The sequence below is a fragment of the Micromys minutus genome (genome assembly GCF_963924665.1).
Source record: "Micromys minutus genome assembly, chromosome: 27".
Classification (NCBI taxonomy): Eukaryota; Metazoa; Chordata; class Mammalia; order Rodentia; family Muridae; genus Micromys; species Micromys minutus.
The window spans coordinates 33859576-33878686 of NC_137962.1; the positions used below are offsets into that span (position 1 = coordinate 33859576).

General features: G+C 44.4%; 1 protein-coding gene across 1 annotated transcript in view; it reads right to left on the reverse strand.

Moving 5' to 3' along the window:
• The window catches only part of ATXN10 (ataxin 10), a 111985-nt gene extending 94314 nt beyond the window's left edge, over positions 1–17671 (reverse strand). The window contains exon 1 of the mRNA XM_080938990.1: positions 17409–17671. Within this exon, the coding sequence (XP_080795116.1) occupies positions 17409–17524 (116 nt within the window). The 5' untranslated portion in view covers positions 17525–17671. The remainder of the gene's footprint in view (positions 1–17408) is intronic.
• Positions 17672–19111: the final 1440 nt, after the last annotated feature.

The window sequence follows — 19111 nt, forward strand, 5'->3', positions numbered from 1 at the left end:
GGAATTGCTTGCACACATCACTTGGCCAATAAAAGCCACAGTCACAATTCCAATTAAAGTTCTCTGATCCAGTACTTACATCCACTCCCAGGACAATCCAAATCCAGCCCAGAAAAATTATCTCTCTGCTTATGGGTCTGTTTGCACTCAGGTAAGGGAAACAACTTTGTGGAAGGACTGAAAACAAACGAGCGTGTCATCCACTCTGTAGATCCAGGAAACCAGCAACTGCTACAGCAAACTTTACACATGAGAGGGAGAGAGACAGGAGCAGGAGGGACTATGGGGTGCAGGCTCCCCTATGAGAAGGGTCCAGGCAGAAGATGACCTACAGCTGTGCTCAGGCACTCAGTTTTCCCCTCCCACAGTTAAGCGACTGACCTGCACAACTCTACCCTCTTCCCTTGTCTATTTCTTTAAGATATCTGAACTCTGTTTCAGGAAAAAGGTAGGGTATTGATTGATCGACTAGAAACTGAGAAGCAGATGGGCAGTGGGGCTGCACTTTTTTTTAAATTTTTTATTAGATACTCTCTGTATTTACATTTGAAATATTATCCCCTTCGCCCACCCTGCTCCCATCCTCCCTCTCCCTCTACTTGTCTTCACAAAGGTGCACTAGCTCCCAATCACCCTCTCCACCCCAGTGCCTTGGCTTCCCCTATATTGGGAAAACGTGCCCTCACTGGACCAAAGGCCTCTTCTCACATTGATGCCAGACACTGCTGTTCTCCGCTGCAATGCAACTGGAGCCATGGGCCTCTCAGTGCGTGCTCAATGGTTGGTATTCTTGGCCATGGGAGCTGTGGAGAATTTGGTTGATCGACAATGTTGTTCTTCTCATGAGGCTGCAAGCCCCTTCAGCTCTTTCATCCCTCCCACTCCCTCCCTCTGCCCAGCACCCTCACCAGGGTCCCCATGCTTAGTCTGATGGTTAGCTGCAAGTATGCTCAGCCGCATGACTCTGGCAGAGCCCTAAGGAGGTTCCCCTATCTGGTTCCTGCCAGCAAGCATCTCCCAGCATTAGCTATAGTGCTTGGGCCCAGTGGCTGCACATGGGGTGGATCTCCAGGAGAGGCAACCCCTGAAAGATCCCCTCTTCAATCCCTGCTCTTCAACTTGATCCTATACCTCCTCCCTTCTAAGAAGGACTGAGGCTTCCACATTTTGGCCTTCCTTCTTTTCGAGCTTCATAAGGTCTGTGATTTTTTTTTTTTTTTTATCATAGCACTTAGGAGACAGAGGCAGGAGGATCTCTATGGGTTTGAGGGCAATATGGTCTACAGAGTGAGTTCCAGGACAACCAGGACTACACAGAGAAATACTGTCGGCAGAAGGTGAGGCAAGACTAAGAAACGCTCACAAAAGTATCTGTGTTCCACCCTACCCCACTAATCAGGACGGTTTCCAAATAGGTCACAGAACTTTGACCTAGTGTTTCAGTGACTTAGTGACCAAACAAAAATGTGAAATCCATCTGCCTCAGCAACTGTTTCAAACAATTACATATGTAAGACAATTTTGGTGACAATACTGTCATAAAAAAATTAAGAGAGAGAGAGAGAGAGAGAGAGAGAGAGAGAGAGAGAGAGAGAGAGAGAGAATACACTTGCCACACTGTCCACCCAGGACTTTGCCTGTGAGACCTTGGCATGTAATTCTCTGTCTTACCCTAGATGCAGAATCTTAAAAAGGTCACCTCGTAAAGATGTGGCCCTTATGCAGATAGATGTGATTCCTACTTAGCATATTTAATTTCTCCTTTACCATTAACTACTAAAACAGATCAATTTGAAAGGAGAGTTGAGTTCATAGCCCAAACTCACTGTATTTTAAACTTCCTGAAGACAGAGAATATGTCTTAAATGTTTGTTTCCCTCGACAAAATCTGAAAGGAAAAAAATTAAAAACCATTCATCCATAGTCACGTGGCAAATAGCTATGGATTCTGTTAGCCTTATCTGGAATAACACAAACACTGCATGAGGAAAGATGGGACTGGCTCACTGGATGAGGGCAAGACACTCTTCGCAACAGTGAAAGCATTCGCCTCACCCACTTCTCTCCCCCTACAGCCTAGGAAGAAAACTACTTGACTTTACAGTTCTGCAAAGCCTGTGTCCACAGTCAAGACAACATAATGCATCTAAATACGTAATGATTAACGACAATGAAATAGCTGGTAAAGATCAGTCCTTCCCATATTACAAACATTATTAATAATAATCGCTGTCAGTCCTACTTTAGCCAAACTAACAAAAATATTCACCAAGGCTTTAAGGAGCTTAGCTACTTCGTGGCAGAAGGCAGAGTGCTTCTGAAGACAATTAAACTTCAGCCGTTAGACGTTCCTATTAGAGAGGAATGCATACCCTGAAGACAATGTATAAATGAAATGCTGTATTAGAGGACAAAAAAATTCCTTTGAGTTACACAAAAGGTAGAATTTCATTTCCTTCAAGTTCCAACACATTTGTTGGTCTTGGCAAGTCCTGTTTGAGGAAAATTAAAGAAAACTACCTGTGATTATGTGTCACAGGTTAGACAGGCCTAATATACCATATGTACACACATTTTACAGTTAATTTATCAGTGGACCTCCTACTGAAAAGGAACTAACTGCTAGACACTGGAACTAAGACCATCACACTTGTTTAAGAAAATTATTCTTGATACCTACTACTACATTAAAAAAAAGCTGACTTATGCATTTATAAAGTATTTTAACCATTATTGCTTAAGAAATAAATAAAAGTCCATGAATTACTTTTCCTAATTGCTAGTTGTTATATAAAATTTTGCCTATTGATTTGATCTGATTAATCAAAACCAGAAATTAAAAAAAAAATTTTTTTTTAATGATCAGCTGCCACAAGGAGCCTACAGCAAAACTCTGAAACCCACCTTTACCAAGACCGCCCTGGCTCAGGTGGTCCCTGACAGTGCTAACCAACCCTTTTTGCTAAGTCACAACAGTTATGTGTAAAAAGTGTCTTGGCAAACATTTTAGAGCCTGACAGCCTGAAACTCTTCCAAACCACTTCTCAACTCTGCCCTTTAACAGAAAGGCAGGCTTAGATGACACTAATGAAAATGGCTGGATTCAAATACAACTCTACTGTGCTAAGGCTGGAGAGATAGTTCACTGTTTAAAATGACTGAAGTTCATTCCTGGCACCCACATCAGGCTGCTTACGAGCACTGGAACTTCAGATTTAGGGCGTCCAACACGATCCTTCTTCTGAAGGCTGAAACACTCATGAGCACAGACTCACGCCCACTGATACTCCTAATTAAAAATTAAACAAATCTTAAACAGGGTGGGGAAAGTGGGAGTGTTACAAGCCTTTAGTCCCAGAACTCAAGAGAGGCAAGTGGATCTCTAAATTCAAGGTCAGCCTGGTCTACAAAATGAGTTCCAGGACAACCAGGGATACAGAGAAGCCTTGTCTTGAAAAACTAAAACAGAACCACAAACAAACAAAACAAACAAGCCGTTCTATTATGGCCAAGCATGTGGCTGACTGTGCTGTAACCCCAGCATCTGGGAAGCAGAGGAAAGAGTATAACAAGCTCCAAGGCCATCATGGCCTACACAAGACCTTGTAAAAGGATATTCTATAGTAAATATCACAACTTAAAGCTCATATAGTTTTCAGGGGTCAGCTACCTGAATGTAAAAACCACACTTCACTCATGGACCGTAATAAAACAGGTGGTGGCTCAGGTCTGGCAACTCCTATCTTCCTAAGATTCCTAGCATACCACAGTCCTCTCTCTCCCCATCCCCCAACATCATGGTTTCCCCCTTTCCCATTATCCTCATCACGGGTAACTTCTCAATAGAGCGAATGTAACTCAACTGCATCAGGTAAATGAAAGAAAACAGGACAAGCAGCAGGGAGATGGAAAGCAAACTCTAGAGCTGACACTAAAACCCAGGAAGGAAGTGTGCTAACACACACTTAAGCAAAGGGCAGTCCTGACACACTAAAGGTGTGAAGAAGAGAGCTGGCCTACTCCACTGCTGAGGGGAGGGCTTTCTGTACAACTGCGACCACAAGGAATCCGTAAAGGCAGCTTCAGGTAGACTTAGAACAAAAAAGCTAATCCTGGCAAACTGGGAAAATTGTTCGCCGTCTTAGAAAAAAAAAACACATGTAAGGGTCTAGAGACTGGATACAGCAGTGGGTATCTGATACCCTTGCAGAGGACCTAAGTTCATTTCCCAGCATCCACATGGTGGCTCACAACCATCTGTAAAGGGCAGCTACATAGGCAAAATTAGATTTTTTTTCTTTTCCCTCTTCAGGAATCCAAGGCCTTGTGCATGCTAGGTAATAATAAACAAAAAGACAGACAACCTAGGGTTAGTTTGGTTAAACCTAACCAAAGTGAAAGATCTCTTCAATGAAAACTTCAAAGTATTAAAAAAAAGAAACCAAAGATATTCAGACCATGAAAAGACCTTCCAAGTTCCTGGATAAGCAGAATTAATATGAAGAAAATGACTATACTACCAAAATTAATCTATACAGTCAATTAGATACCCGCCGAGATCCTAATGTCGTATCTCACAGAGCTAGGAAAGAACAACCCAACAATCCATATGGAACCACAAAAGACGACAGATGCCCAAAAAACAAATTCTAAGCGGAAAAAGGACCGCTGGAGATATTATTACAGGTCTTGACCTCAGATTATACTATGGAACTTTAGTAACAGGACACAGGACCTGGATGTAAACAGACAAAAAGCAATATCACCTTATTTTCAACAAAGGTGGCAAAAGCATGCAGCTAGCTATTCAACAAATAGAACTGACAAAATGGGACATCCACCTGCAGAAGAAAAAAGCAGATCTGTATCCTTTACTCTACACAGAAGTCAATTGGAAGTGATCGAATACCTTAACAAAAACCCAAAACACTAAGACTGACAGAAAAGAGGATTTTTCTCAGCAAGAATTTTCTAGAAAACAAAATAAAACCTATAACACAGTAACTAGCCCCAGTAATCCACAAATGGATTTCATGAAGTTAGTTTCTAACGAAAAAAGAAAAGGAAAAAGAAAAGACTCTCAGCAGAACCAACAGCCCACATAATGGGAGAAAAATCTTCGCCAGCTATACTTCAGAAGTATTAATTACAAACAGCAAAAAGTAAACTCCAAGAAAAAAAAATGCCAATCAACAAAAGCTAAAAAAATAAAAGTACTTCTCAAAAAAAAAAATTACGTAAATGGCCAATAACTAAGAGATTCAACATCCCTATTTATAAGGGATCACTTCTGATAGAGAAATAAAAACTGAAAGCACTTTCACTCCATCGGAACAGCCATTATCAAGAAACCCAACAATAAATGGGTCAAGGGGAAGAAGACCCCCCCATTCATTACTTGTGGGGGCACAAAATGAATACAGCCACTATGAAAATAAGTTTAGATATTCTTCCAAAAGTTAAAAATAACACATGTCCGTGCGTGCATGCAACACACACACACACACAGAGGCAATGGGCAATGAGACACCTTGTTGGTGGTGTTCTTCTATGAGTCAGGGGCAGAGCAGTTGGCAGTCCTTTTGTTCATTTGAGCTTGAAGCCTGGCTTGGTGGCCAAAGCTCTTTTATGCCTAGGGCTCATAAAAATCAAACCAGGCAGCACGGCTTGGGAGGAGGACAGACAGAGACCTGCTGACCACCATACCACTCGTGGATCTGTGCTCTGCACAGGCTGGCCACAGACACTCATTTGGACAGAGGATGTCACCTAGGGGCCCACCAGCCGCATGGCCAGCCGGCAGCAGGAGCCACCACATTATGTGAGTATGTAGTAGTGGTCAGATAGGAGAGAAAGAAAAGTGGGACAGTTTAAGCATTGTGTAGAGAGAGAGAACTGGAGAGTGAGGGTGGAGAGGAGTAGCCTGTTGTGAGTGGCAGCCCTGCCACCAGGGCCATGGTGAAAGGTCTCAACCAAGTGCCTACTGGGGGCCATGTCTGGGTCTGTAACTACACAATAGTGGCAGGAGTTGGTATTGATGTCTGTGGCTCATGTTATCACTAGAGAACATGGGGATATCCCTGGTCAGGGCAGTCACCAGGGACCATCTAAGGGGCTGTGCAAAATTGGCCCCCACCCCCACTGGCTACAGTGCTCTGGAAAGCTGGCCTTGACCCACCCTATCTCTCACAGACTGCAGCACTTGGGAGAGCAGACCCTGCACCTCACCTGGACAACAAAGTGGAAGCTGGTCCTGACTGACAAAGACCTGGTGAGCCAGCCCCAAGAGTGTGCCAATGGCAGCAATGGTTGGCCAGGCTGGAGCAGTGGTCTGGAGGAGCGGAATAGGGAGAGTAGGGCTGAATGGGCTCTGAGTTAGCCCACCCCAAAAATATCATCTGGGAATGGTTGGAATATGTGATCCTGATTTAAAACTGCAGGATCTCCATGACAAAGCAACAAAAGGATAACCAGGACAAATCCTGGTGAGGATCCAATAGTGATGGTATCACAGAAGCCAGGTATCCTAAACCAGACCAATCCCTCACGGCCAATGAACATTTGCGAGTGAAGATGTGTGGACAGAGGGATACAAAGTGAGACACACTGACATACTACAGCTTCCACAGTAAGATGTGTTCTATGCTTTGGGGGGGGGGGGGGGTGTGTGGAAAGAGTTTGTGTGTGTGTGTGTGTGTGTGTGTGTGTGTGTGTGTGTGTGTTGGTGGGAAGTTTACAAGGGAAAGGGTGGATATGAGAGGATGGGGAGATGAGAGGGATTGGGGTGTATGATGTAAAACTCAAAAAAGATATCAAAATGCTTTTAAAAAAAATAGCTAAAGATAGCACTAAGCACTAACATAGCCCAGTTACACCATTCCTGAACATACACTGGAAAAAAACCCATACCCTACCAGAAGTACTTACATATTCATAATACCAAATCCATCAACATATATATAATACTACTTAGCCGTAAAGAAAATAAAATTATTACTTCTTGACCTTTTGGTTAAGGTCCAGTATCTGCATCAATTTAATAATGAATCTATTAAATGGATTTTTTCAAACAGAGATGAATAGGTACTTCCTCCGGTCACTGCACACACTGACCTCTCAAGGTATTGCACTACTCTGAGAATCAGGAACCCCCTTCAGGAGGCATTAAAATTCTTGAACTAGGGACTGGAGAGATGGCTCAGTGATTAAGAGCACTGACTGGCTCCTCTTCCAGAGGACCCAAGTTCAATTCCCAGCACTCACATGGCAGCTCACTGCAACTGTCTATAACTCCTGTCCCAGGGGATGTGACACCCTCACACAGACATGCATGCAGGCAAAACATCTATGCACATAAAATAAATTTTTTAAAGTTCTTGAACTAAAAACAGTGGGTTTGCAAGCTGGGTGATGATGGTGCAGGCCTTTAATCTCAGCACTCAGGAGGCAGAGGCAAGCTCTGCACTCTGTGAGAGTTCAAGGCCAGCCTGGTACTATCCAGGCTACAGAGAAACCCTGTCTTGAAAAACAAAACAAAAAGTGCATTTTCAACTTATAGCTAACATTCTTGAAAAGCACACCTGAGAGTAAATTTTTTAAAAAAGGGAGAAAATGAAATTGTAAGTAATAGTAATCGAGGTGCCCAAAGCCCAGAAAAGAAAAACGACATATTTTCCCTCAAATGCAGATCCTAGCCTATAATGTGCATGTGTGTGTGTGTACACAAACTAGGGAAAGGCTGAACATTAAGGAGAACTAAAAAGGGTAATATTGGGTGATAAGAAAGATGGTGTCCAAGCAAGTAATGAGCCAGTTGTCATAGCACACACCTTTAATCCCACCACTCAAAAAGACAGGATCTATCAGAGTTTGAAGCCAGCCTGGTCTACATAACAGGTTCCAGGCCAGCCAGGGCTATAGAGTGAGACCTTGTCTGACCTATTTCAACTCCAGCACAATTATGGTAAATTATGTGAATTCAACTGTCTGTGTATTGAAGTATCAAGAACCATCTTTCCATTCCAAAAGAACACATGAGTTAGTCCTTTGATGCAGTGACTGTGAAAGTTGGGCTTTCTTTCCTTGAGCTGACCCATTCAGAGAGTGGTGTGTGTGTGTGTGTGTGTGTGTGTGTGTGTGTGTGTGTGTGTGTGTATGTTGGGTTTTTTGAGATAGGGTTTCCTGGCCGCCTGGAATTTGCTCTGTAGACCAGGCTGCCTTGAACTCAAGAGATCCACCTGCATCTGCCTCCCAAGTGCTGGGATCAAAAGTGTGAGCCACTACTGCCTACCACTATTGCCCAGAAAGAAAAAAAGAGTGGTATTTTTAATAATTATGAGGGAAGGGGCTTGGGGTTTTATTTTGAGTTTCTTTTTCCAATGCCTTGGGTTTGATTTTTAATTTATTTTTTCATATATTACATCCAGACCTCAGCTTTCCATCCCTCCCTTCCCAATCTGTGTGTATTCAAACTCCACCCCATCCACCCCTTCTCCATCTTCCTTCCCACAGATGTCAGCCAAGTATGGCTTGTCAGATTGCAATAAGACTAGACATAAACCCTCATACCAAGGCTACATGAAACACTCAATAGGAAAAAAAGGGTCCCAAAAGCAGGCAAAAGCTTCAGAGACAGCCACCACTCCCACTGTTAGGAATCCTGCAAGAAGGCCAAGCTATACAACCACAACAATATATGCAGACGACTTAGGTCAGAACCCTGAAGGCTCCCTGATTGTCAGTTCAGTCTCTGTAAGCCCCTACGATCCCAGGTTGGTAGATTCTGTGGTTTTTCTTGTGGTGTCCATGACCCCTGTCTCCTACAATCCTTTAATCCTTCCTCCCTGTCTTCCACAGGAGTCACTGAGCTCCATCTAATGTTTAGCTGGGGGTCTCTGCATCTGTTTCCGTCAGTTGCAGGATGGAACCTCTCTGATGACTATTCGGAATCATTTCTTTTCTTTTCCTTATTTCTCCAGTCATATTGGTTCTACCCTAGGTCTCTGGGCCATCCAGCCTCTGGCACTGTAGGCAGTGTCCGGGATGGGCTCCCTCTCGTGGTGTATCATGGGTCTCAAGCTGAACCGGTCATTGGTTGACCACTCCCACAATTCCTGTACCATCTTTACCCCGGCACATCTTGCAGGTAGGACAAATTGAAGTTCAAAAGTTTGGGGCTAGGTTGGTATCCCAATCCTTCTCTAGGAAGTCTTGCCCGGTTACTGGAAATGGCCGATGTAGGCTCCATATCCCTCATTACTAGAGTCTTACCCGGTGTCTCTCTCATAGATTCCTAGGCGTTTCCACTGCACTAGGTTTCTACCTTGTCCCTAAAATGACCTTCCACCCTCCTCCTACCTGATCCCTCCTGTTCCTGTCCCCACACACCCCTAAGTCTACCCACAATATCTATTTTATTTCCCCATCCCCAGGGACATTCATGTGTTCCAAGGGGAGGTTTGCAATGTGAGAATTTTTTCTAGTTTAAACCTATATCAAATTATTCTATTATAATTATTTAATATGCAAGTTATATGCTATACTTAAGAACAGTTTTGTTTATAAGAAGGATAGGTCTGAGAGTTGATATTTATGTCAATAAACTTTATTTAGTCATTTCACATTACATAAATACTAAACATGACAGTTTATGCATACAATTATAATTTGTCAAAAATTAAAGGCCAATCAGCATGGCTACATAACAATCATCAATTTAAAGAGAGCAATAAGCTAAGCATGACTGTTTTTCTCTAGCCTCATTCAGATATTTGGTGACAGCACAAACTAGTGCAATTTAATTGGAGCTGGATATGTAGGAATGTTTAGATCCATGAATCCAAACTGAACTAAAAAGGGAAACGTGAAATTAGGAAGAGAATGAATAACGAAGAGTTAGGGATAGAAAACAGAATCAATAAGCTACAGGTGTATGCTAAAGACATGCAAAGTAGGGGATCACAGAGAAAAGACAAACCGGGGAGCCCAGGGGCTACTGAAACCATGAAGAAAGCAGATTGAAAGTAAGGTCCAGGTAAAGTATGACATGAGGTAATGTGAAGGTCAAGCTCACTGACAGTCAAGGAAATACAGTTGGGCAATGAAAGGACTACCTACACAAACACTAAAATGACCAAGATTTAAGATGATTAAAGCAATACACAGTTAATAGTGAGCAAAAGCTAAATGTTTCAAGGAATAAGATGCAGTGGTCCAAAGATATTTAAATTGCAAGGCTTATTCAAAAGACATTATACTACCATAGCGTGGACAAAGAGCTGGAGGCAACCAGGCCACGTCTGTAATCTCAGCACTGAGCAGTTAAGGCAAAAGGACTGAGTTAAAGGACAACATGAGCTACATAGCAAGATCTCATCTCAAACAAACAAGCAAACAAAAGGGCTGGAGAGGCGGCTCAACAAGCAAAAGGGTTGGCTGATTTTACAGGGGATGGGAGTTTGGTACTATAGGCAGCTCACAACTACATGCAACCCCAGCTCCTCTTCTGGCCTCCACGGGTACCACACATACAAGTATACACAGAGACACATAAGCATAATTAGAAATAAAAATATTACCAAAAAAAAAAAAAAAAAAACAAGACTCAGGGTTTGAATAGTGAAGTCTGACACCACGTAACAATCAAGTGGAGTACCTAGCCCATCAAGAGCCAAAAAATGCAGAGAAGACAGAAAACACCTCCCACAGCTGAGAGCCTCTGGGAAAGGCTTGTCCTCAGAAGTAAGTAGCAAAATGTTTACTGAAATGTTATTTTGAGTGGCACTGAATCCACAGGTCAACCTGGGGAAAATATCTCTGTTGTTGAGGTTTCAATAATTATACCGATATATTAATATTTCATCAGGTAAGTTTTCTTTAATGTCTTTCGATATCATTTCTATTCTCTATAGTGATCATGATCATGATATGGTGACCAGGACAAAGACAGTACGTGCTAGCCACTATTCTAGGTGTTATCTACATAAACTCATCACTGGCAATAGTAAGGAATAAGGACCACTCACACAAAACTACCACTCATCTAGTCTAGAGATCCTGGCTCCGTTGGCTGAACAACAATCCCAGGGACCTTTCATTATCTTTACTCACAGATCACTGACCACACCCTTGAGTCCAGTGACCACTACAAAACACTGGAGGAATGGAAGGACTCCTCAGGTTTCTGGTGGTCACAAACATACCCTTATTTGTTCTGCTCAAATTCTTTCCTGACTACTTCATCCACTTAAGATAACTGTGTGAGAGGTGGCCTCCTGTTGAATACTTCTGTATTCTGAAGCTGAGTCAGAACACCTTACCAAATAGCTCCATGTGGTATTCCAGCTCATGGCATAGGTAAAAATAAAGGAGACTGCCATCAAACAATTCTTTTTATAGAGGAACTTGATGTTCTCTCAAACAATTGGACTGAATCATGGCTGAGTCAAAATGCCACATGGAATCTTCAACTAAGCTGATGACTTGTCTGGGTTTTTGTTTGGGGGCAACTTGTTTTGTTCTTCTGGAGCACTCAGACTTGCTGGCCACAGGCTCAGTAGTGTTTAGGGAAAATCCATGTATATGAGTGTACACAAAGAAACATTTATTTTTTACTCCTGTGGTATCCTGACCTCTGAAGGGCTTGATTTATTTGCTTTCTTTACAAAAGTTAGTTAACATATTTATGCAAGCAACTCAGAATTCCCCAAGTCATTTTCTATCCTTTGAAAGCAGCATTTGTCACAGTGATGTGTCCTATACCTTCCTAGCTAGTCCTTCTTCTGTGCTTTTATTTTACATATAAGGGCTTAAGAAAGTCATAAAATTATGACCAAATGCTCATATGTGCTAGATGTGAATGGAAGAACTGAGAATGCAAAGTCAAATAAGAATCAGTCTCTGAGGTAATTATGTGCTTTTAATTCTCTGTGATGGTCTTGAAAAGAAACAGAAATATAGGACACAGGCCTACAAGTCAAAAAGATTTGCAATATTATTCACCAATTCTGTGCCACTCTACCTGAGTACCTAACAAAAACAACCTAGGATTTCTTCTGGCCCACTGCCTCAGAGGGTATACTCAGCTCTACACGCCTGGGTGGAATATCCTGTTAGCAGAAGCATGTAGCAGAGAAGCCAAGAAAAGGAAACACATGAGAGGACCAGAGCATGACGTATTCTCTAGGGCAGCAGTTCTCACCCTGAGGGTGGCAACCCTTTGGCAAACTTCTATCTCCAAAAATATTTATATTATGATTTATAACTGTAGCAAAGTTACAGTTAGGAAGTCGCAACAAGGTATTTTATGGGTGGAGATCACCACATGAGGAACTGTATTAAAGGGTCACAACATTAGGAAAGTTGAGACCCACTGCTGTAGGGTCATCTCCTTGGTGGCCTACATCCACCAATGAGGCCCCATCTCCTACTGTTTACACCTCTCATAATGCAATCTATGATGAATTCATCAAGGGGATAATCCATTAATCAGAGCAGTCAGGATCCAATCAAGTTCCAAAGCCTATCAGTTGACAACCGAGTCCTCAATACATGAACCAGTGGTAGTCATTTCCTACTCAAACTCCGGCAACACAAGATGTGAAACGAAAATAAAGTCTGAGGGAAATCACAGTGTGAGTGTGCACAAAGAGAGGAAGAAGGCTGCAGACATTTTTAAAGTTAATGTCATAACATTTATACTATGTCTTTGATGCGTAGTGGAAGCAAGCCAACTTTACTCATTTTACTGTATGAACTATAATTGCCCCCAAAACTTGGCAAGTATCTTAACCTTCATTGTCAAATCAATTGGCTCTGGAATCACCTAGGAGACACACTGCTAGGCATGTCTATGAAAGTATCTTCAGAGAGGTTTAACTGAGGGAAGACTTGGTGTCAAACTGTAAGTAGAGGTGGAAAAAAAGAGAGACTGGTTGGGTACCAGCATTACCCCACTCCCACCTCAATTCATCAGTAGGCCAATGTGAACAGTGCTTCACAGGTCCTCTGCATCAGCTCCTGCTTCCTGACCTGCTTGAGTTCCAGTCCTGACTTCTTTTGATGATAAACAGCAGTGTGGAAGTGTAAGCTGAATAAACCCTTTCCTCCCCAACTTGCTTCTTGGTCATAATGTTTGTGCGTGAATAGAAACCCTGACTGAGACACACTGTTAAGAAGTGATTTTTCTTAGTGAAACCAACTGGCTCATCCTTGATGCTCTTTCCAATTCAATGTTCACTAAGCATCAAAACAGCCTGGGCAGGCACCTTCCCAGGAGATTCCCCAAAGACAATTGGTTCCTGCCCTCAAAAAGAGTGCTATCCAGTAGGAAAAGATTCATAGGGAAAGGGAATTATAATGAACTACTGAGATAGCCTGGTAGATAAGGTAACAAAGCTGACAGCCTAAATTCAATCCCCAGGACCTCCATAGTGGAAAGAACTCAATCACGTGGCCTCTCTTTTCCTCCCTCTCTTCCTCCCTCCCTCCCCAACCCCCAATAAAAGTGTAACAAGTAAAAAGGGCATACCATTATGAAATGAAGAAACAGTGAGTGAAGTTCACCTCCCTCCTCTCTAAGCAACTCAGTACCTTGTAAAAAATTTTAAGGTGTAGCCTTACTTATGAATACAACACATAACTTCATACACAGAAACTGAACGGGAGCGCTCAACTGAACCTAAACGCCAACGTACCCCCAAAGCAGAATCCTACAACTGAGGATTAAGTGATCAGAAGCACTATGTGGTTCACAAAGCCACCCACCCATAGGATTCTTCTGTGTGTGAGGATAAAAAAGACCTGCAAACAGTATAGCCAACACGCAGGCTACACGGGAAGCCATGTCCAGGAGGAAGCACAGAGAGCTTCACAGAAAGGACCTCGTCAAACATGGTGGCTGCCCAGTAACTAAAAACCCAGATCTTCAATACTACTACTATTTAAATCACCAACATAATACCTGCTTTTTTAAGCCAGGATCACCAGGATGAGGTACAAGAAACTATAAAGCTTTCACAAAGGGAGGAATGAACTCAGAAAGGAGGCACGGGAAAAAGCTCTTGCTCAATGAAAGGTACTGAGAAAAGTAGCTACAGGAAAAACTGGTTGCTGCCCTCACTGTTCCCAATGACCCACTGACAGTTTGTGTCCTAACACTGTGACCCTAGGCTATACTGAACTAAGTGCTAGAGCCCAAAAGAACACTTCAGTCTACCAAGATGGCTCAGAGAGATGAAAGCACCTGCAGCCAAGCCTGACCATCTTAGCTCAATTCCTAAGACTCATATGGTAGGAGTAGAAAATGTAGGCCACATTGTTTCTACACACACACACACACACACACACACACACACACACACACACCAAACAATCAGGAAAGACTTCCATCAGGCAGTGCAAAAGGAGAGTCTCAACAACTCTATCTACAGAGAACATCTGTGGACTCTCAAGCAGGGGACCAAGAGGCAACACAAAGAATATCAGTTCTGGGCAACCTGAGAAACCAGACCTGAAGGAAGGATCTAGAACTCTGGGGCTCACTAGGATGTCTCAGTACTTCCACGCCTAGTGACACCATAGAAAAAGCACTGGGACAACTTCTGGAATATCAAGGGAAAGGTAGCCAAGGGCTTAGACCCCTTAGCAACAGGGTGCATCCACACAGGAGGCTGAACCTAGGGTAAAGTCCAGGAGGGCGGCTAGAACCTTAGACCATGAAAGCCTCAGCAGCAGGACAACAGCCTGTTCCAACAGCTCCTCCTTGTACACGTAGACTTCACAAGGTGCTATCCTGAAGACTGGGAGAGTAAACAATCTCAGGCCAGAGAGGACCTAAGCAGAGGAGCAGACTACAATTTATGATAGGCCTCAGTCCACACCCGGACCCAGCCAGTCAATATCTGGATCAATGATAAACCAACAACAGGCTAATCAACTACTTAAGCCATATGCCTTCAAAAGGATAATTTAGACACAGTCTATGTGTTGAATTGAGCCTCAACTGTCCGTAGCAGTTACCAGTCCACAAGGCATCCTTTTATTGGCTGTCTTCTTTAGTTGCTGTTTGTTGTTGTTGTTTGCCTAGAGTTTCACTCATTCATACTCAGCCTCTGGAAACATAAGCACTGGCTGGCTGGCATAGAGAAAATGTTCACTAAGCAAAACCCACAAGCACCAGATTGCTAACAAGGCTGGCAAACACAATACCCAATCCTACTTGTCTCACAGCCAGTTTTACTATGTAGCTTTTTAGTTTTTTTCTTTTAGTGTGGACATAAGGGATGGGGATGGGGGTAGGGGTACAAACTAATGAGCCAGTGAGCAAGCGAGTACGTGTACCACGATGCATATGTAAACTATCGGGTCGACCTTTTGGAAGAGATGGAATCTCAGTGGAGATAATGTCCCCACCAGACTGGCCTATAGGCAAGCTTGTGGTGCGTTTTATTGACTGATAATTAATGTGAGTAGGCCTTTCCCAGAGGGCGGTGCCACTCATGGGTTGGTAGTCCTGAAGAGCCTAAGAAAGCAGGCTGAGCAAGCCATGAGGAACAAACCAGGAAGCAGCGGTCCTCCATGACCTCTAACTCAGTTCCAGCCTTGAGTTTCTGTGCTGGTTTTCCTATGACACACTGTGATTGACTGTGACAAACTGTAAGCTGAAGTACTTTCCTTTGATCACAGCAATAAAAATTTAAACTAAGGTAAAGCCAAAGGACTTTTAGAAGCATCCATTTTCCACCTTCTTTTTGAGGCATGAACTGCCACGTGGACGCTGGGAACTGATCATCTGAAAGAACAAGCAAGTGCTCTTGAACCTCTAAGCTAAGCAATCTTTTCAGCCAAGGTCTTGTTTTATATCCCAGGCTGGCCTAGAACTCACTTTTAACCCAGGCTGGCTTTTTCTAGGTAGCCCTAGAATCTTTAGTCATTTTACAGGTATGAGGTTGTGCCAGAGACCAGAAGGGGACATCAAATCCCCTCAAACTGGAGTTACAGATGGTTGTGAACCACCTGATGGGGTCTAGAACTCAAACACAGGTCCTCCAAAAAAGCAGCAACTGTTCTTAACCACTGAACCATCTTCCCAGGCCTTCTCCTGGTTCCGAGAGGCAGTACCTTTACTGTGTGGATCTCTACCACAAACATTTGCACAGCAATTCCCTAAAATGTTTGATGAAAGTAATTATGTCACATTTGTTTTTGTAACCTCAGCCCCTGCAAAGACTGCCTCATAGTACTCAATACACGATTAACGATTAAGGTATAGGTCCTAAATGGTATAGACAGGCCCAAGCATCAAATCAACCAATATTATTTCCCAATTAGCATCCTAACCACAAGGCCAAGCAGCAGTATCCTGGGGTCTTCAACACATTTTAGACACACACTCTTCTACTGTGTCTGTCTGCAGATGGGAAAGAGCTCAGACTAGTATATTTGTTGTTGTTGGGTTTGTTTTTGAGATGTGGAGAATGTCACAATGCTGATTGGTCCAGCCTCAAACAGAGACCCACCTGCCTCTGCCTCTTGAATGCTGGGATTGAAGGGCTGAGTCACGTGACATTCCTGATTCAGCTATCTATTTTTAGAAAAAGCTCTTGTAACCACGGAGCCTACGTGCTTTTTCTCCATTACGTTCTCTGCCCTTTGGCCACAGGCTGGGCCTGTTTGTTTTCTCCCTACAGGAGAGAAGAGCTCTGGGGCCCCTGGACAATACTTAGTCCAGGGGAGGCCATTACTGTTAAGACAAAATACTAATGTTGTTTAGTACTAGGTGTCAGGCATGTCCTAAGGATGTTACTAACATGCGTAATCCCATTAAATCCTCACTACCACTCAACTGAGGAGGTCCCAGCGAATCTTGTTTCCATTAAACAGACAGGGAAACACTGCGGCACAAACAAGACTACAAAACCCATCGGGAACTGACAGCCTCGCATACTTCTGTTTAAACATGTTTGTTTCATCTCTGAAATATTTCAGCACTCAAAACATACGCCATATCTCCCATTTTGTAGGGCTAGGAAATAGAAGGGTCAGAGGCAATGCCAAGCAGACGTCAAGAAGACATCCAGATCTGCAGGCTCCTGGACATCTCCCTTTAACCCAGGGGTAGAAGCAAGTCTGAACACGCCTCCCCTGGCCACCGCCCTCAGGGCCCCGCCTGAAGAGCCGAACCAACAGTTTCCTTACTGCCAGCTTGGGGACCAGCGTTGCCACCGCCTGCCCCTCTCAGAGCCTGGGCAAACCCTCTCCCAGAGCAAGCCCAAGCGGAGTCACAGAGCCACACACAACCTGAGCGTGGGACGAGCCGGTCGAGCCCGCCGCCCCGCCTCGCCCGCAGCCCTGCCCAGATCCCCTCCATGGTTCCTCTTCCTCCTAGACAGCAGCCCCCGCGCAGTTACCGGTTACGCTGCTCCTTGAAGAGCGCCGTGAGCGCGCGCAGAGCCTCCAGGTCCTGGATGGGCACTGGCACCGTGATGCCCGACAGCCGGGAGGATGGCATCCTGGGCGCCGCCATCTTGCCACTCGCTCTTTGGCCGAGCCTGACGAGGCGGAGAGAAGAACGAGAGAAGGGGGAGACAGACGACAGGCGAGGAGACGGAGACGCGGTCTGCACAACTCTGGCTTCCGCAGCCCGCGTCACCGAGATCCCGCGGTGCTGCAAGGCAGAGAGCGCGAGACTAGCTGTCTCGCCTCAGGCGAAGAGGACAACGCAACGCGGTGGGGGCCGGGGGGGGGGGTGGACGGGGGCGGAAGTCCTGCCTGAGGGGAGGGGGCGCAGCGGAAGTCCTGCTCCTGGGTGAGGTGGGATGGGGGCGGTCTTTGGTCCCCTGGTGGGGCGACCTGGGGGGGTAAAGGCCTACCCCCAGAGGACAGATACTCAGATGAAGAGATGGGGTAGGGTGGGGGTGGGTGGGCTGTAGAGTGTCCTAGAGAATGAGCGTCTTATATCAGAGGTAGATGTTCACCCTGAGGAAGGGCCACCATTGGTAGGGTCCTCCTGCAGAGGTTTCCCTCTGGGAAAGGGATGCCAGCCCGAAGTGGCACCCCCAGAATAAAGGATTTTGTTCCTAACGAGACCTGGGAAGGAGGCCCCTGAGAGGAAGAGCAGGGATATTGGCCAGAGGTGTCACTGTGGGAGGAGACCGGGAGAGAAGACTTACCTTCAGGGGATGTGTTGCAGGGCCAACCAGTTCCATTGCAAGAAGAAAAAAAATGGAATAGAGACTTCCTCCAGGGGAAGGAATGCTAGGTTGAAGTGTTCCATGGAGGGAGACTGAAGTGGAGATTCCCACACGGGGGAATAGATGCTGGATACCTAGAGCCGCGGAAGAACTTGCACAGAGGCTCTCCTCATGGGAAGAAGATGCTAAACAAAAGTGTCCCCCTGAGAAAGAACTAGGAAGGAGCCTCTTCCGTTTCTTGAATCAACATCAAAATACCTGACAAAAGCAATTTTTAAAAGAATAGGTTTATTTTGGCTCACGGGTTGAGAGTACAGGCCAACATGGCGGGGCCTTGTGGCGCGGGGTTTTAGGCAGCTGGTTACATTGATCCAGAAAGCAGACATGGATGGATGCTGTGCTCATCTGGCTTTGACTTTTTTATGTAGACCATGGAATGGTTCCACAAACGCTGGGGACGGGTTTTCATACAGTTAACCTAACCTAGACAATCCTTCACAACATGCCCGGAGGCTTCTCTCCTTGGTGAGTCTAGACCTTGTCAAATTGACCATTAATATTATAGGGGACCTGGGGAAGGGAGAGGATGCTTAATCAGAAATATTCCCATATTGGGACTGAAGAGCTTGCTCAGACATTAGAAGTACTTTCTATCTTCCAAGAGACCTCAGTTTGTTTCCCGGCATGCATCTGCAGATGTCCTAGGGTTTTATTGCTGTGAAGAGACATGACCAAGGCAACTCTTACAAAAAAAAAAAACATTCATTGGGACTGGCTAACAGTTTCAGAGGTTCGCTCCATTATCATCATGGTAGGAAACATGACAGCCTGCAGGCAAACACAGTGCTGAAGGAGCTGAGAGGCCTACATCTTGATCCAAAGGCAACCAGAAGGAGACTATTCCAGGTCTACATCTTGAT